This window comes from Miniopterus schreibersii, assembly GCF_964146895.1.
Source record: "Miniopterus schreibersii genome assembly, chromosome: 2".
Classification (NCBI taxonomy): domain Eukaryota; kingdom Metazoa; phylum Chordata; class Mammalia; order Chiroptera; family Miniopteridae; genus Miniopterus; species Miniopterus schreibersii.
In genome coordinates this window covers 23635299-23655221 of record NC_138102.1, presented here as the reverse complement: position 1 = coordinate 23655221, position 19923 = coordinate 23635299, and the positions used below count along the sequence as shown (strand labels likewise).

At 42.4% G+C, this 19923-nt stretch overlaps 1 protein-coding gene across 8 annotated transcripts in view; it reads left to right on the top strand.

Moving 5' to 3' along the window:
* SLC20A2 (solute carrier family 20 member 2) overlaps window positions 1-19923 on the top strand; it is a 96184-nt gene that overhangs the window by 46824 nt on the left and 29437 nt on the right. For all 8 annotated transcript variants that reach the window (XM_081129045.1, XM_081129044.1, XM_081129049.1 and 5 more), the window contains 4 exons: window positions 9056-9608; window positions 13985-14125; window positions 15470-15555; window positions 18774-18870. In XM_081129045.1, coding sequence (XP_080985171.1) covers window positions 9320-9608; window positions 13985-14125; window positions 15470-15555; window positions 18774-18870 — 613 coding nt within the window. In that variant the 5' untranslated portion in view covers window positions 9056-9319. The remainder of the gene's footprint in view (window positions 1-9055; window positions 9609-13984; window positions 14126-15469; window positions 15556-18773; window positions 18871-19923) is intronic.

Below are 19923 nucleotides of genomic sequence, written 5' to 3'. Positions count from 1 at the left end.
TGGATAATATCTAAAAATGTAAAGAGTACCTAGAGAGAGCCATTCTTAACCTTGGTCATGTTTTTTTAGAATTACTGCCAGTGCATTTGTAAACATAGTTGAAATCATATGGCACATACCGTTTTGTGTACTGATGTTTTATTTAGCATCACTATGTTTCAATGTCAGGAAAAACTCTCAGATTAAATCATTTTTATGACTACATAATATTTCATCTTTAGAAGTCGCTGGTATTTCCTCAGCCATTCTCCTGTCCGGGGACAGTTAAACAGTTTCCTCTTTTTCATGATCATAATCAATGACGCATTTATTTTCCCATATGAAAATAAATGCTATTACTAAGAACTGTTTCACTGATTTCTAACTATACTTATGGGACATTACAGAACTGATTTTAGAGTTGGTCAACAGAGTTGCAGACCAAGGTGACATTATCGCTTGCTCATACTCTCATTTACTTTAATTGACCTCCTAGAAGCTTTTGGTACATGAAATGCCCACAAGTCCACATTTAAAGTATCTTCAATCTGTGGTCCTCCATAGGAGTGGTTTTCAGCTGACGTGTTTATATTTGCCCTAAACGGGAATGCTAATAAGTGGCTTTGCACCATTTGGATCCTGTGGAAGCAATGCTGAGGACTTGTCTCCCTGGGAAGGCCCAGCTTTCCTTTTCTCTGTGGAAGTGCTAAGTGCCTGGTTTGAAGAGAGGTCAGGGGTCCGTCCCAGCAGCAGGCCTTTCTCTCTCATCTCTGATCTTGGAACAGTTGTGTCCGAGGAATTTTCTATTTGCAGTGCAGTCAACCACTTCCTCTAATTGATCTGTTTTCGCTCTTTGTTTCTTGAGCCATTGCTTTAAACAGTGGCTCCCGAACCCTTGTTCTGTTGGTTGAACTGGCTGGTTTTACTGTGTCTGTGTGGAGTGTTCTTTCTTTCACTGAATAAGGGAACTACTCTTCCTTTCTTTTCTAAACCATTTTAATTAACATAACTTACCCTAGGGCCTTGAAGGCAGGGGGACACAATGCTGGCAGTATAGGATAGGAAAAATATCAAAAGTGAATATTACCCTTTATGACCAATATTGTTTTCTATTTTCCCCTCAGCTTCATTGAGGTATAATTGACAAAACTGTAAGATATTTATAAAGTGTATACCGTGATGATTTGATATATGTATAAATTACAAAAGGCTCCCTCCCATCTATTAATGAACACATCCATCACCTCACATATTTATGTGCCAGTGTTTTCTAATCACTTTATTGAGCTGTAATTTATGTACAATAAAGTTTGCCCACTGCAAGTGTGTAGTTTCATGAGTTCTGACACACGAGTAGCCACCGCCATACTCAAGATACAGAACAAAAAGTTTCCTGTGTAGGCATATGTTTTTGTTTTTCTTGGATAAATATACCTCGGAATGGGATTGCTGGCTTGTGTGATTAAGTGTATGCTTTATAAGAAACTACCAAACTGTTTTCCAAAGTGGCTTTACCATTTAGTGTGATTTTTTTAAAGCACCTTTTAAAGTTTCTTTTCTCTACCTCTTCACCTCCCTCAGAAAAGTTCCTGTGCTTTATAATATATGTCAATCTTTAACCAACTACAGGGCTAGAGTTTGTACATAGAGGGAGGTGGGCTGGGTATATCCACAGACTATTAGAGGAGGTGGGGGCATAAGATCCTTCTAGAAGGATTCTGGAAACTTAAGTTCTTCCTGTGACTACAGTGATACCAATAACTTCTAGTTGTTTGGTGCTAAGCACAACTTTCAAAACACTTCGCATATGTGAGATTTGATTCTGACAATAATTCTATAAAGTACATGTGTTATTACTGTCCTCATGTTACAGATGATGAAACAGGATTCAGAGAGTGTACATGACTTACCCAAGGTCACACTGCTAGCTAGTAGCAGAGCCAGGATTGAGCCTCAGGTTTCTCGACCTTTGGCCCAGGGCTTTATCTGCTAATAATGATCATAGTCATCACATTGTGATTTCTGGCACGGTGCTCGCCCCTTTACACAACCACCACGCTACGTACCATTATTGTCATTCTTAAGTGAGTCATTTAAGTGACTTGCCCAGGGTTGTATAGCCAGTAGCTGGCTGGACTGGAACGGATACAGGGTCTCTCACTGCAGGTACTTTGCTTTTCCCCCTTCTCGGTTCAGGAGAAACAGATATTCCTTTTTTTTTTTTTTTTTTAACAGCAGAGAGAAAAGGACATTCAGTGCCGGGCAGGAGCCACAGTGGATTAGCAAGCTGCCCTTGCCTCTTCTTTTCCAGCTGACAGTTAAATGCCGGCTTGTTCACTTTGGAGTGTGATATCTTTACTGTTAGGCTTTATGGTCATGCTGGTTGTCCCCAGTGAGTAAACCTGCTTCTTCCTGCTCCGTTACCTGCGTTCTTTTGCCTCTGGGACCCCGTGCTCTAAGCTGGCTCTCATAGTTGGCTGGTCTTTCCTTCAGACATCAGTTCCCTCCCCCCTTCCTCCCCCCTTTCTGTTCTCTCCTTCATTCTCTCTCCCCCGCCCTTCCTTTCTTGCTTTCTTCCACACTTCTCTCGGTCAGAATATCATCTCTCTTTCTCTAGCCTCCTGTGTTCCCATAGACGGCTTTGCATATTTATAAATTTGCCATTTAAAGGTAGTTCAGGCAAGTTTCAGAGCTGTTTAGTAATGTTTTGATCTTTCATCATTAATGTGAAAATATGAAACTCAGTATTTTCTAACAAACAGATTCTGACTTTGCAGTTATTTTTTTTAAAAATTTAAGAGTGTAAAGTAGATGTTTTCATGAGCTATTCAAGAATGATGTCAATAGAAACTACTTATAACAAGATCTACAACCTGAATGTTGAAAAAAAATGCCTCTGCTATACTATTTTGCAAAGAATAAAATTTCAATAATGACTCTTCCATTTTATTTAAATATTACCAGGAAAAGCTAGTAATTTTCACCTGAGTCACCAGGCTGACTCACTTGTAACAGAGTTATTAGGTTTTGCATTGTACCATTGGAGAGATATCTGTGTCTTCATATTTCTACCTAAGTGTCAGAATGCAAGATTCAGCCCTAGCTGCCATGAAAGTGGGTTTTACATTGTTAGAGGTGAGTGTAGGTCTTAGGTTTTAGGAGAGGTATTGGAAAATTACTTCCCAGCACCCGGTCCTCTGCATGGGGGACCTGGCTCCTTTCCTTCATGTGTTGGAAGGGGGCTTGATCTGGGGGCAGTCCATGAAATCTCAGGTAACAGATCCTCCTAGGCCAGAAGCAAACACCTGAAAAGGAGGTTGGCTATGAGCCAGTCCTTTATTTATTTAAGTTTTTTTTTCTTCTCATTGATTTTAGAGAGGGGAGTAGGAAGGGAGAGAGAAACATTGATTTGGTTTTTCACTAGTTTATGCATTCATTGGTTGATTCTTGTATATGCCCTGACTGGGGGTTGAACCTGCAACTTTGCAGGTCAGGATGCTGCTCTAACCAACTGAGTACCTGGCCACAGCTCGGCCAGTCCTTTAACATGGCAGGTCCCCTGGGGACTTAAGCCACAGTCCACTACAGACCAGGTTGTCTGGGCTGGTCAAGTCGATCAAGGAGATGGTTAGACTCTTAAGGCTGAGAGAGGAGGGTCTGCTGATGGGAGAACTGGACAGACATCTCCTTAGCACGTTTGCTTGGAGAAGTCACCTTGGATGTTACCTTTGGCAGCATTTGAGAGAAGAGATTCTCCCACCCAAACTTCTTCTGGCATAAATTTCCATGAAGTGTTACAACTCAGCAACATTCCTGTTTTTAAGCAGTATACATATCTGTCTAGAAATATTCTAAGAATGTTTGTTTTCACTTGCACATTCAGATTCCTAATGTTGATAAGAGGCTAGATTTGAAGCAGATGCTCATAGAGGAAGTTACAGGGAAAGAATCTATAAACACCTGAGAGTCCTGCCAGGGCGCTCCTTGGACCGGTGAGAGAAGTAGAGTTGGTTCAGAAATCAAGAAACAAGTGATGGCAGGCAGAACCAAAAGTTGAGAAGCTTGTTCAGAAGGCATCAGAGTCCTGAGAAAAAGTGAAGCTCTTATTAACATTACAAGTGTGGGAGACAGAATTTATGAAACCCCTCAGCACCTCCTACAATAATTCAAAACACTCTAAGGCCCCTCTTCCTAAAATGCAAGAGGTCAGTGGCATCTGAAAATTGAGGAATAATTTGTAACCTCTGTGCTGTGAATCCCACCCTTGTAGGTCTTTCACATCAGGGGAGGAAGAGAGAGAGAGTTAGGAAGCTCATTCTCACTCTCCTTCATGTTCTGACCTCTTGTAGAGAAAGCCTTGGTGGGAGAGTCAGAAAGAACCAAGGCAGTGGCTGGCTATTTTAAACAGCATTGCATCCTGTTAAGAATCATCAGTGAGGAAGAGAAGAGGCAATTCCATGTGATGCTTGCACACCTCAGTCCTCTCTGTCTCCCAGCTACATGACTTCTCTCTAAAGTGTTTTTTTTTTTTTAAATCCTCCAGAGGCCATTGCTTTTCAGAGAGTGGAAGGACGAGAGAGAGAGAGAGAGAGAGAGAGAGAGAGAGAGAGAGAAGCATCAATGTGAGAGACACATTGATTGGTTGCCTCCTGCACGTGCCCTGACCAGGGCTGGGGATCAAGCCTGTAACCGAGGTACGTGCCCTTGGCTGGAATTGAACCTGGGGCCCTTCAGTGCACAGGCTGACACTCTAACCACTGAGCCAAACCAGTCAGGGCTGTTGATTCTTTTTATTCACTACCTTTGATGTCATGTCTAGGTTTCCTGATCCCAATACTAAGTAAATACTTGCCTGTGTTTTCTTTTATTTTCTTCAGGTTTCACTTTTTGCATTTAAATCTTTCATTTGTTTTGGTGTGAGGTAGGGATCTAGCTTTCTTCTCTTCCTTTCAGATAGTTAGCAGTCAGCGGGTTGTCCCAACATCATGTATTGAATAAGTCTGATCTTTCCCCACTGATTTGATCACCCACCTTAAAAGTCCTACTTTCAAACAAGCAGCACTCTCAGATGCCACACCTGCTCAGCCCTCAGCCCTCAGCCCTCAGCCACTATGAATGTGGGCTTTCTACATTCTTGGCAAATTACCATCCTGGCCTCCACCATGGTGGTCCTCTGGGCTGCCTGTGACTCGGTGTCTTCGGTATTGCCATCTTTCTCTGTGCAGCAGATTTGTTGTTATTTAAGCACTTCGTTTTATTTTGCTTGTGTTTGATAACAGTGGAAAGGGGAGAAAATCAAGGTGTTGGTACTTGCAACACATAACAGGCTTTGTAAATGCAATGCAAGATAGAAATCATTTAGGTCTCACAAAAGTGGAAAGCCTTTCTCTTCAACCAGATGCTTATTGGACTTGAGCTGGTTACTGAGGGTATGACTGAAGGAGAAAAGCCAAATTAAAGAACACAGACATGACTGTGGAAATAAGTTATTTAAGATTATCTAAGTAGGAGAGGGAATCCCTGGTCTGAAATGGTGCCACAAAAATCATAAAGATTATTTATACCCTCCCTAAGCAAGACTGGGCTGAGGACACACCTGCTCTGGTGCCTCAACTAACCACACTTCTCATCTGTGCTCCTGTGATTTACTTCTGTGTGCAACATGTCCAAAGTGAGCCTGTGGTCAACCCCATTCTAACACCTAAAAACAATGCCCCAAAGGGGAAAATAACCATTCAGTTATTTTTCAGTCCAGTTCCACAAGTCAGTAACCATCTATCCTCTTTCAACAGCCATAGGTAAACCATCAGCAGGTCCTATTGACTTTAGCTGCTGAAGTACCTCCTTAAATCATCACCACCACCACCCTGAGTACAGGAGACCTCCCTTGCTTCTGAACCATGATGTAGCCTTGTAATTAGTCTTTCCACATTCACTCTCACCTTCTATCTAGTTTATTCTCCCTGTTGTAGCCAGAATAATCTTTTCAAAATTAAAGTGTGATTAGGGTGACATCCCTCTGTTCAAAATGCTTCAGTGTCACCCCATTGTTCTCATGGTGGCTACAGTCTTCAGTATGGCCCAACCCAACTTTCACTGTGATTTCCTCACACTGGCCTGCCTCCAGACTCCTCTCCTCATTTGGCTCCTTCCCACCCAGGAAATGCCTGGAATGCCCCATCCAGTCCCAGAGTTAACTCCCCCATTCTTAGATTGCAGGTGAGTCTTTCTAGCCCCCAGCTGTGCTCTCACGATGCTGAGACACGTGCCTCTCTCCTTTGTAGTACTTATCACAGTTTCTAGTCATATATTGAGTTTATTTGATTAGTGTCTGTTTCCCTCACTGTACTGTGAGCCCCATATGTGCCAGGACCACATCCATTCTTACTCTTCATTATATCCCTAGTAACTCTCACAAAGGACGTTCTCAGTAAATATTTGTTGAATGTGGTTCTTGTTTGCCCTGTTGGAAATCTAACCTGGCAAACAAGATTTTCTCAAGAATTCTTTAGCCTGGCCGGGTGTTGCTCAGCAGTTGAGCATAGACCTAGGATCCAGGCGATCGGGGTTCGATTCCCAGTCAGGGCACATGCCCGGGTTGCGGGCTCGATTCCCAGTTGGGGGCGTGCAGGAGGCAGCCGATCAATGACTCTCATCATTGATGTTTCTATCTCTCTCTCCCTCTCCCTTCCTCTCTCTGAAATCAATAAAGATATATTAAAAAAAAAAATTCTTTATCTTTTAGGATAGATAATATTGGTCAAAAATAGTTTTTATTTTGTATTTTCATTTATAGGTTTATTGTGACCATAATATTAATAAAATGCTCTTTCAGTGGACTATTGTCTTCTGCCTTTAGAGTGGTCTTTTCACTTGTTTCACTTGGGATGGTACTCTCCAGAATTGCATAGGTTACAAATATGAGAAAGCGATCAGATCTATCACAGTACACTTTCTATTTCATTGTATATTCATAGCATTGCATACTGAGATGGTGCTTAACCTATGTTTATTTTGTTTATTATATATTATTTTAATTTGAAAAGCACAAAACCACAGTATAGTTTTTGGAGGAAAGGAAAAAAATCATCTATAACACTACCACTCAAACTCACCCACCATTATAATTTTAGTATATTACCTGTTGGACTTTTTTTAAAATTCTCACCCAAGGATATATTTTTATTGATTTTTAGAGAGAGAGGAAAGGAAAGAGAAATATTGATGTGTGAGAGAAACATTGATAGGTTGCCTCTCGTAAGCAACCAGCAACCTAGGTATGTGCCCTGACCGGGAATTGAACACGTAACCTTTTGGTGTATAGGACGATGCTCCAGCTGACCCACCTCACCAGGGCCCTGGTGGGCTTTTTATATGCATTTTTAACATTGCCATAATCACATTGTACATAAAATTTTGTGTCCTGCTTAATCCCCTATGTAACCTGAATGTTGAGCCTGATTTATTCAATTTAACAAGCACTTATGAAGAACGCCACTGTGCCAGGCACCTGCCTATTCACCTAATACCATCAAAGAAAATATACAGATTTCATACTGTGTAATAATAGAATACCATAATTCCGAAGCTTTAGTAACATTTTTACTTCACAGGTATATTAATTTTGTGACATCTCCTCTTCATCTCAGAATGATGAATATGTAAGACTTTCCTCCATTTGTTTAATAGCTTCTTTCTTCATTTATTCAACAAATTCATTAGGGCTTACCACATGCCAGGCACTGTTGTACGAGAGGTACAGTAGTGAATCCAACCAAGTGCCTGCATCCCACTGAGAGAAGACAGACATTGAATGAATGCATGAATGAATGAATGTATGTATGAGGTGATGTGGAGAAAAGAAAAGAAGGTGAGAGGAATGAATAATGGTGTGGGGGAGAGGCTGCTTTTCACAAGGTCAGGAAATGTCTCTGATGGTGACATTTGAGCAGAGACCTAAATAGAGAGCACAGTGAGCTGTGCAGCTGTCAGGGAGATTTTTCCTGGCAGAGGGTCAGCAGGTACAAAGGCCCTGAGGTGAGTGCTTGATGTTTGCAAGGAAAAGCAGGGAGCCTGTGAGGGAAGGGGGTGAACAGGAGCTGAGATCATTGAGCTGGGGGTGGAGCCCTGAGGAGATTTTGGAGGGTCTTCCAGGCCATGGTAGGGCCCCTGGCTTTTCCTCCGAGTGAGATGGGAAGTAGTGGAATCGTTTATTGACCTGACTTGTGCTTTAATAGGATGGCTTCATTCACCAGCTTTCTCTGTTCCTTCTGTGAGGCTCGTCAGCTCTGGCCTTTGTCACCTTCCGGATGAGTCACTTTGTACCAGAACCTGTAAACTTCCTTTTAGACATGCATGATGTAGTCATAATGCAGAATCCCACTCCTTATGCATAAATGTGCAGGCAGATAGCCAGCCACACCCTGTGGTGTCACAGATTCAGATTTGGTTATCACTGTTCCAAGAAATTTGGCGCATTTCACATTCTTGAAAAAATTTATAACTCTGAATTTCTCATTTCTTTTTCTAAAAAAGGTTTTTTTAATTTATTGATTTGAGAGAGAGAGAGGAAGGAAAGTAGGGAGAGAGAGAGAGGAAAAAAACCATTGATTTGCTATTGCACCCATCTCTGTGTTCATTGGTTGCTGTTTGTATGTTCTCTTACTGGGGGATGGAACCCACAACCTTGGCATATCCGGATGATGCTCTAACCAACTTAGCTAGCGGGCCAGGACTGATGTGTTCCTCATTTCTTTATCTTTTGTTCATTTGGGACAATTTTTCCTTTTGAAAATAATGACCAAATATATTTTTTCAAATTGTATAAAAACATATCCCATTAAGGCCTGTAATTAGAAAGCATGCTGCAACCTCTGACATTCTAGAAATCAGCTGTTTTAGGAGGGGCGGGGTTAGTTAACCTAATTATAAATCTTCCTTGAGTTGCTCTATGGTTAGATCTGTCACATGCCAAAGTTAGATCCCATTAGTAGGCTTAAAACATCTATTTCTGAAAGAACAAACTGTTACAGGTTGGTTAGGGTAATTGATTTCTTCTGTTTTCTTTCTGTTGCAGGAGGAGACATCACAGCTTTCCCAGATCGGGAGGAAAAATATGGAATGTGTTTTACCGCTGACTGAACACAACCAAATGAACTGTACTGACAGTAGTTTGAAAACCAGCAGTTAGCAGTTTGTTCAGGCTCTAACATTGTCCAGCACTTTCCAGAGCAAACTCACTGTTTACAAGAACTCTCGGCCTTACGACATTTATAACCTCAAGCTTCGTTTATTTAAAATATATCTGCAAAAGAAAAGTACCCAGAGCCCGCTTTCCAAAATGGCCATGGATGAGTATTTGTGGATGGTCATTTTAGGTTTTATCATAGCTTTTATTTTGGCATTTTCTGTTGGTGCAAATGATGTCGCCAATTCATTTGGTACTGCTGTGGGCTCCGGCGTGGTGACCTTGAGGCAGGCGTGCATTTTGGCTTCAATATTTGAAACTACAGGCTCAGTGTTATTGGGAGCCAAAGTAGGAGAGACCATTCGAAAAGGTATCATTGATGTGAACCTATACAACGAGACAGTAGAAACACTAATGGCTGGGGAAGTTAGTGCAATGGTTGGTAAGTAGCACTATTCTTTATACCTGTGGGAAATGTGTCCACTGACCTTCTCCCCTGTAGTGCTTTTGTCATATCCATAAATGTGATTTTTACTTTAACTTTGCAAAAACTGTTTTGGTGTTTTATATTTGCTCTATCTTATTTTTGCTTTCTGCATTTTAATTTGATTTTTTTTTTTTTAGTTATCAAGCAAACACATTTTCTCAAAGTTTTAGCAAACTTAGTTGTTAAAATAGATTTCAGCTGAGTACTTTTTATAAAGTACAGAAAAAGATATTTGTAGGGAAGCTCTTTGTGGTTTTAAAGTAGTTTGAAAGTTATTAGAGAAATAGCGTGTCTAATAAAATGTGTTTGAAAGATTTTCTTAAGAGATTTCCTTTAAGGTTTATTTCTATTTTTTATAAATTTTTAAAAAATCAATTAGGATGCAATGGTTTGAAAACTTGGATACCAATAAAACAATATTTATTAATTTTACTTGTATTCTCAGTTTAAGTTTTAGAGCAGGTACCAAATAAATCTTAAGTGTTTGTGCTTCTAGAAGTTCTGGTCTTCTACATCATTTGTAGTCCTTTTGTTGGCTTTTGTTTTGATTTTCTAATTCTACCTCTGGGAGCTCCATTTGGTATGTTTGTTTTGTTTTCTGATCAAAAGGTCATTTGTGTGTCACCTGTTGGTGGTTTCAGGTTGTCTAGATGAGAGAGCAGTGTTGAAGGCAGTGAAGTATGTTAATAGGAGATTGGCTGGTCAGACAGGGGGATTTCCCCATTGCCCAAGGTGACCTTAGACTCCAAGCACTGGGTGGGCACTTCCCTCGCTGCCCTTGCAGCAGAAAAGAAGACTCGGGCAGAGGTGCCTTAAGCACAGCTGACAGGACTCTTTCTCTCCTTGCCTCTGGGGAGAGAGGACTGCACAGCACACAGCTGATCAGTACGGGAACTGGGTTAGGGAGAAGAGGGTTAGGGAGGAAGTCTCCCACCTTCTGCTTTCACCAGGACATATCCTTCTGTAGGAAGAGTCCTGCAGTAGGAGGTAAGATGCTGGTGTACCAAGAACAGAGCCACATTCCACAGGTTCCTAGTTATTTATCGTCACTGGCATTACTTAAGCACCCAGGATGTGGAAATGATTTGCCAGATTTAAGATGATCCATCATCTTTTTATTATAGCAAGTTAGTCTGAGAAGTTGTTGAGGCATTTGATCCGAAGCAGACCGATGTACTAAGGTATTAAATACGACTAAGTGCAGTAGGCTGGTAACATATGCTGAGGAGTTCCTGTGTCTCAGCTGAACATTCTGTGTTTCAAAGATGTAGGGTTCACCATCACTTTAATTCCAGCAGCTATTGTAATGATAGATTTTTACTTAACTTCAGTGAACATACATTTTTTATCATAGTCAGATATAATTGAAATTTCTCATAGAAAAATAAGTCACTTGTAAAATTCACCCATGTATAGCTGTAATAGGTGTCTAAGACGTAATCATATTGACCTGAAATTAAGATTTTTTTCAGTCAGGATGATGTGGGCAAGATATGTTGAAGGTAGGGGAGAAATGAAAAGGAACCCTGATAAAATTAAGTGTTAACAGAAGCTTCTCCTTTCGCTGGATGAAACCCGAGGAATGGTGGTGCTTATTAAAGAGACTCATTAGTGAGGCCACACTGAGCCCTCCGATGGACAGAAAGCCTTGTGAGCGGAGCTGTGTCCCTGCTTGCTTTTTGTGTGGACAACAGTTTTCCCACCCCTGGCCCTTGGCTCTCCACTGAAAGAATGAAGAATACTTACCTCAACTAGAATTTAGGTTAACCAAAGCAATTTGGGGTTTTGCTTGAATAACTTGATTTTGTTTGCTTTGGTTTCTCTCTTTTCTTTTTCTTCCCCTCCTTCTTTTCTTGTGTGTGTGGTTAGACAAGTCTCAAGGCCTATTTTGTTGGGAATTTATATGGGTTACCTAGATTTTCAAAAACTGGGTTCCTTGCAAATGGGAACTATGTAAATTTAAGATGGTGGTATAATTATTATTGGCCAAAATCAAAGCTGATTCTGTTCAGATGCCTGAATTCTCCTAATCTTCCTCTTCTAAATTCTACATCTGTATCTTTTCTCCCTCTCTTCCCCTGTCCTTTTATTCTATTCTATTTTATTTTTGCTCTCTCTTTTTTTTTTTTCCAGAAACTTCTCCCCAAGCCCATGGGTCTCTGTGCTTTCTGATAAAGTTGTGGTGGCGCTAGTTGGTTGGGTGGAAGAAATTGTTTGTGCCAGCTAAACTTCTTGAACAAGTTATCTTTTGGGACTCTAGCTCAGTCCTAAAGCAATAGTCAATCCACTTAGTATGACACCACCAATGGTTCCAAAAATCTACTGAGAATCTAAAATTCACCATCTTCCCATGGAAATGCCCACCACAGCACGAAAAAACCGTCTCCCTGAGCCACACTAAGAAGTGCAGTCTCCTTAAAGCTCCCTCTCTGCCCATAACCTCTGAGCATTCCCCCTGCCCCGCACTTGCTCATGCCTGCCTGCCTTGACGGTAACCCTGAACCTTTGCTCTGCCGCCTTTCATCTTCCCAGGAACCTATTGCCTCAGAGATGCCCATTTCCCTCCAAACCTTCCCTAGGTTTTGTCTTATGCCCGTATCCTCTGCTTAACCCCTTTCCTTTTTGTAGGGTATCATTATTCTAAGTTAAAATATATTTCTCTTTCCCACTGTTTTTCTTAACACGAATGTAATCCCATTTGCCTGCAGAAATTCCTGGGGTTAAGGAGGCCTCTCGCCCTCTCTCACCTTGCTAAGTCCCCTGCAAACACCTGCCTCCTTTCCCTTCTTTAGCTGCCCCTTCACTCCTCCCCACTGGCCCTCTTCCTTTTCTTCTTCCCTCTCTCAGGCAGCCCCCACCCCCCCTACCTTTTCTTATAAACCCTTCTGCTCCAGGACTTACGTTAAAAAGTCAGCCAGAGAAAGAATAGCAGCTTTCAGGAAGGAAAAAATCTCATGGTCTCAATCATGTGGGTGAGTTTCTACCATTCTCTTAACATCACTAGATTATTTTAATTTCTATAAGGATAGAAATCATAAAGTTTGTTTTTTAAGTTATGGTTCTATGCTGTGAAACATGCTTCAAACTCTGGCTTTATTTTTAAAACAACCGTGTAGTCCCTGCAGAACCCAGGGCTTAGGAGTGAAGGCTTAAGGCATTGTCCCCTGGGAAGCCGGGGTGCTGCCATGGAGCCCTTGTTACCGGTTTGGCAGCACTGGCGTGGCCCCTTCTCCTTCCAACACACGCTTCAGGGACAGACCCAGAGTCACAGCCCACTGCAGCTCAAAGGTCAGCATACCTAGTGCTCACGGAGCAGCTGTCAGCATTGCTTCACAAACTGGGACCTGCACAGCCTTGAATGATCCCCTGTAACTCAGATATTTTTGAAGAAAATGCCAAGGGTCTGCTTGAAAGTGCTGCTGCTGCCAAGCAACCAGATTTCCAGAATTAACATTTGGGATTAGTAACGGGCCCTGCTTATCAGCCAAACCCTTTGTTCCCTTACAGCTCTATATGAACTTTTCAACAACTGTGTCTGAAAGTGAGCTCTCCCAGCTGATGCTTTTAATACTCCCTGCAAAATCTGATCTGCTTATGAAAATATCCGAAGTGAACTATAGCCTAGAAAAACATTAAGCCTGGAAAAGAGTGGTGAAATTGAGGTAAAAGGACACAAAGCCACAACTAAGGGATCCTCTTAGCTACTAAGAAGTAGAAGGCTTGAGAGAGCATATAAGGCAAAGCTCCATCGTTCCAGGCAGGGACCGAGAGCAGATGCCCAACTTAGGGTTGAGCATCACAGTTCCTTCTCATGCGAGAGGCAAAAATCAAAAAGCAACGTGGTGCTACGCTCTCGTGTACAGACTAACATGACACAGCCGCTCTTTGGCCCTCCTCATCATGTGACTGCAAGGCATAACTACAACGAAAGCTTTTCCAGTGTGCAGCCTTTCTTGTTATTCTGTTTATTCCAGTCCTTAATCACTAGCTTGGTCTTGGCCGCGCTTCCCATCAGAACAAGTTACCAGCTCCCTTACCTACATGTGACAAAGGCAGTTAATAACCCGCACCAAGAGACTTTTCTTTAAATACTTTTCTTTAAATAAATCATCGTTATCTGTCCATTAGTGAAGCTTTTTCTTTGACTCAAGTTAATTGAGTAGTTTCGTCAGGACATTAGCGCTTTGTAAAGAAACCACCCACAGAAAATTAACCCCGTGGGGTGCTGTTACGGAGAACAATAATTTGTATTTCTTCCTTTTGTGGCTGTTTTGAGAAGCTGTGCTCTATACCTGACTTTTTTTTTTTTTTTTTAATCTTTCCACCTCTAGGTTCAGCTGTTTGGCAGCTTATTGCATCCTTCCTGAGACTTCCAATCTCAGGAACTCATTGCATTGTTGGTGCAACTATAGGATTCTCACTTGTTGCAATTGGCACCAAAGGTGTACAGTGGATGGAGCTGGTCAAGATTGGTAATTGCCATTTTCTTTTACCTATGAGAAGGAAAGTTTACGTTCTCTAGAGTAAGTTTTATTAAAAGTTGGCATAATAATATATTTTTCCTTCAAATGTTAAGGTTTAGAAGACCTAAATGGGTAATATATTTTTCCTTAAAATTTCTGTTAACAGAGATTGTAAACTGTTAACATGTTAGAGAATTTTTTTTACCTCCAAACACTCTTAAATGTTACATTGTCACCCAGCTTTGAAAAACCAATATTTATCTGTTGTTCCCAGGCAGCAAAGAAATTTATCTCATTGAAATCAGCCTGTAGTCAGAGAAAAACTAGGTCCTAATGAGGAAAATGCCTTTGGTGTCTAGGAGTCAGAGTTCATGGTCATGGGGAAGCCTTGAAGTGAGCCCAGTGTTATTGACCTCACTGCATTTGAGAGAGTGCCCAGTCCGTCCTGCATAGAGGAGGCACGCTAGTGTTCCTTTTGGGCTGTAGGCTGCCCACAGGGACTCTTTTAAGAGGTCTGGCAACTTGCTTCCTGGCCCTGGCTTTAGTAAGAGGGAAATCCATTCAGCCCATAAGTACCAACCTGCCCATCGTAAAAAATGCTCTCTCCCCTCATCTCCATCCTTTGGGTTGCTCATCCTTTTAAAAATCACAGTGACCTCAGGTGCTCTAGGTCGAATGAATCCTTGACCTGCCAAGCAGGGACTCAGATGGCCAGGAAAATCACTTTAGATCGCAGGCTTCTAGAACCATGGTTCTCAACTCTATCTGCACATTAGAATTACTTAGGGGAGCAATTTAAAAACATCAATGCCCAGGCCCTGTTCCAAACCTTTTAAATCAGAATTCTGAGGGTGGAGCCGGAGGTTTTGAAAACGCCTCAGATGTTTCCAATGTGCAGCCAGAATTGGGAACGACTAGGCTAGAGGCTAAGAGTGAGTGTCAGGGTGACAGTCCCAGCTGGACTTGGAAAATGAAATGGAAGGTGGCCCACCTTTTAAATCACCCTTATGCTGGAACAAGGACTGAGTCTTTATATGGATTGATGAGAAGAGCAGGCAGAGGGGGCTCGGTGGGAATCAAGTCCACCTGCTGCATCCAGAGCTCGGGGTCGCCTACTCAGTTGTGTGCTGGAAGTGTGCTCGGCTCTGTGGGACCATGCGTGAGGGGAGTGTGCATGTGCGAAGGGCAGCTCATCTAGGGCAGTGGGTTTGTTAGGTTCTGAGTTAAGATGAATGATTCTAGGAATATTTATGAATGCATGTACCATATAATTGTTACCATTGTAGTGTATAGATCTGACTCGAATAATGCAGAATCTTAGCATTCATTATACTTTTTTTTTTAATTATTCAGTTGCTTCTTGGTTTATATCTCCACTGTTGTCTGGTTTCATGTCTGGCGTGCTGTTTGTACTGATCAGAATTTTCATCTTAAAAAAGGTAAGTGAGGCTGATTTTTTAAAATTAAGTTGTAGAACTAATTTTGGTTCTACTCAATAGAAATTAATCGTGAGAGAGGTCAGAGGAATCATTGAATTTTAACATTTTTAAGGCACAGTAACCTGGAGTTAGAATCAGACTTTACTATAAAGTAGGAGGAAAGATTTAAGGTAGAGTACCCAGGGGGTCCCCTGGTACCCAGCATTATAAATACTGTTTCTTGCCCCGTGATTGAGTTCATTAGTTGACACACCCAGGCATTGTGCATGGACCTCAAAAAGGAAAGGCAATTATTCCTGAATGTTAAACAGAATAGAGTGACATAGTGTTAGATCTTGAAATCGACTATTACCAGAAACAGCTGGAGTATTCCTTTACCCAAATGTAAGGTGTCTCCCTCCTTCCCTCCCTCCCTCCCTCCCTCCCTCCCTCCCTCCCTCCCTCCCTCCCTCCTCCCTCTTCCTTCCCTTTTTTTATGGAGAAAGCAAGCCTGAGACTCCGAATTTTTCCTATCCTCAAAAGGATAAAAAGGCCCTGGCCAGTTTTGCTCAGTGGTTAGAGAGTCAGCCCTTGCACTGAAGGGTCTTGGGTTCAGTTCCCAGTACCCCGGTTGTGGTTCGAACCCCAGCCCCGGTCGGAGAGCTTGCAGGAGGCAACCAATCAACGTGTCTCTCACGTCGCTGTTTCTCTCTCTCCGTCTCCCCCTCCTCCCTCCCTTCTCCTCTCTCTAAAAATCAATAGAAAAAATATCCTTAGGTGAGGATTGAAAAAAGCATAAAAAGAAGAAAATATACCTTTGGGGGATGTAGTTTATCAAACATAAAATGAGATTAAAATGAAAACTTACTGAGATTAGTATTCTAGAAAAAATTGATTGTATTTTTTATTTGACTGTCAAGGGGCTATTGTGGTCTCTATCAGCCCTAAAGCGGGCCTGGGTCACTGTGTCATAGCACACTCTGAGCGCATCGGAAACATACCTTCCTTCTTTCTTGGCATTGCCCAGTAGTCCATTGAAGGACTTGTTCTCTTGGACAAGTACAGACTTACTACTCCTTTTCCTGGGCTCCCGTCATATTAATATTTGTTTACATCTTGGAAGGTGCCACCCGCTCTTGCCTTCAGCCTTTTTATGTTCTCTGTCTGGAAGCCATCCCTTCCTGGCAAACTCCTGCTCCTACTCAGCCTCCAGGTGCCACTTCCCAGGAAGCCTTTCCTCTCCCACCCCAAGTTTTGGTTGGTTCCTCTCCTTTATACCCACAGCCCTGGGTACCTTCTCATTTTACTGTAAGATCTGTGAGACTAGGAACCATAACTGTCTCATTCACTTTTTATTTCAGTGCCCAGCACTGTGCTTAGCACTTCAAAGACACTGATTGAATATTAAGAGGAAATGATGGATGACTGGGTGGGTGGCAGTGGAAGGAAGGAAGGAAGGAAGGAAGGAAGGAAGGAAGGAAGGAAGGAAGGAAGGAAGGAAGGAAGGAAAGAGGGAGAGAGAGGGAGAGAGACAGGAGGAAAGGAGAAGGTCTCAGTGAGACAGCTGTCATTTGAGTTACAAGAATAGATTATTTGAGAAAACATAAGGTGATTTAATTAAAAACATAAACTCAGGTCTTATACACCTTCAGAGGTTATTGGTTGGGAGTCTTGGTTTAGCAGCCATTGTCCCCAAGGAAACAACATTTTGGAAACCAGAGACAGTAGGCATTTGAGCGTCTCAGCGTGTTGTCATCAGTTCAGCCAGGGTTATTTTCACGCGGGACGTGACAGACTAGAAGACGCTGCGCCTCCCATCCCAGCTCCTGCGCATCGGTTCTTCATATTTGCTGTTCTTTACCTCTCCTGCCCGGTCTGGCTGCGACTCCCATGCAGTTCAACCACCTCCTGCTCCTTCTCTGACTGATCCTTACACTTCCCTGCTGTTCAACTCAAGCCTCTTGACAAGTGCTGATGGCTGCTTGAGATGTTCCAGAGGAGGGGGGAGAGAGAGAGGGAGGAAGGGAGGGAGGGGCGAGGGAGGGAGGGAGGGAGGGAGAGAGAGAGAGAGACAGATTTTGTTGTTCCACCTATTTATGCATTCATTGGTTGCTTCTTGTATGTGCCTTTCCCGGAGATTGAACCCACAACTTTGGTGTATCTGGACAACGCTCTAACCAACAGCTACCCGGCCAGGGCCCCTGAGCAGGTTCCTGATGAGGTTTGCTGCTCTGCAGAGCCACCTGATTTCCATACACGTTTGCATTTGACAGTGGAAATCTTTGAGATGGTCTCTGCTTACCGCAGTCCTGTAGTTCACATCAGTGTTCAGGTCTCATTTTCCTTTTATCACAGAAGGTAGCAGATTCATATAAATGTACGAGTATCTCATATGGTTATTAGAAGCTAGTCATTTTTTTGAACTGTTTAGGCTGCATCTGCGTGTCAGTGCTGCATTGAGTTCTCAGTCTGTATTTTTCTTTCAAAATCCTCTGTAGATCTGCTTAAAACTCCAAATTTCTAGCATTCTCTGAGATGTTATTTAGCCTAAAACACATGCAGCGCCATTTTGTTGAAGTAGTAGATTTAGGGAATGTTGTACTAGAACCCTACAGTTGTAAGTAAATGTTTTATTAGATAAAGAACCCAGTTTTTTAACCTTTAATGATTGGAGCTCTTTTAAAAAATCACAGCGCATGGTAATGTGCTTGCTTTATATGTTTTGATAGAGCTCAAATGTGTTGTGTAATAGAGTAACAAAATCTATAGTCATATAGTGGCATTCAAGTCACTTAACTCTCGTTGGGCATCCTCAGGGGGTTGGGTCTCAGAATATTTGTTGAAAGTAGGTTTTATGGGACCAAACCTGAACTTAGCTAGAATAGTGAGTGCCACAGGTTTTGAAGTAGATGCCAATCTCTGGGCTTGGTCCCCAGGAACTGACCTAACCTCACAGTTTTTCTCTGTTTCTAAATCTGATGTCAGCTCATGTGATTCCAGTGCTTTAAAGTATCTGCTGGGCATAGTTGTGGGCTCTTTTTGAAGCAGCGTCTGTGCAGGGCGACAGCCCAAGCGGCCGCTGTTCTGTAAAGCAGCTCAGGCGACACTGACGTACCGGCGATTTTGGCCATGCTGGTGCTTGGGAGGACTTTCTCCTAATAGTGTTTTGTATCATGTTGCCTGTGTTGGCTCGGATGCTTCTTGGTCCTGACCTTTCGCTCTGTCTCATTTTCACACAGGAGGACCCTGTTCCCAACGGCCTCCGGGCACTCCCAGTGTTCTATGCCGCTACGATAGCAATAAACGTGTTTTCCATCATGTACACAGGAGCGCCAGGTAAGAATTCCTTGGGAGCTCGCACCCAGCAGGCAGGGTGTTACCATCCGACGGTGGGTGTATCGGGTGCTGGCACTGTTGTGGGCTGACAGTGGAAAGCATTACTCGTGGTCATTATGGAGTCGTAAAAAGAGCAGTAAATGCATTTGCTAGTTTTAAATACTCAAGAGATAAGTGAAGTACAAAGACTTTCAAGTTTAAAATAAAAATTGAAATTCCCATTCTGCCGTTTACCCAGCTGTGTTGCCTTAGTGGCCTCCTTGCACCTTCTGAGTCTCAGAACAGGCTCTAACTCCTCGTGTCTCACCTCCCTGAGCTGGGGAGGGGTGGGGAGCGTAGTCCACACATTGCTGACACACCACGGGACACTGCGTGACATGGTGGAGAGCACAAATATCAAACTCCCTGGAAATGTCAGGCCAACACATCCAGCAACTAGAGGCTACACTTATTTTTTAGACACTGAAACCAGTGGTGACTTTCTTTTCAGAACTCCTTTTCTTCCGACACCAATGGCTTTTGTTCTTCTTTACAAGGGTTTGGGGTCTAGGGGGCAGGGTTAAAAGTTCTGTTCTTTTCCACTTTCAAGAGCTAAAGAAAAATTATGTACACTGTTCTTATTTGCACACATTTCAGTGAGGATGGACTGAACATTCTAGTTCAGTAGGTCTGTGCGTGTTTGGGTAGAGAGGGCTCCTCCCATTGCTCTGTGAGATGCCCTCCTACAGCCAGATCCTGAATATACCCATTGTTGTGGGGAGACCGGGGTCAGCAGATACATTCATTTGTGCTGTTTTTCTTCTTGTTAATGTCCTTTATGGAATAGGATTCAGTTATTGGCCATATCTGACAAAATTCTCCCTCTCCGATCAAAAGATAAAATTTCTTGAACTGGCACATCATATTACTGTAGGAAAATGCCCTCTTCCAAAATGGGGGGAAATCCTTAGGAATTTCTTATGGCAGTTTTGCTCAGATTTTAATAGCCATCTGTATTTATATGTTGTGCATCTCAATACTATGAATAAAAAACTTTCTGAATGATTCCTAACA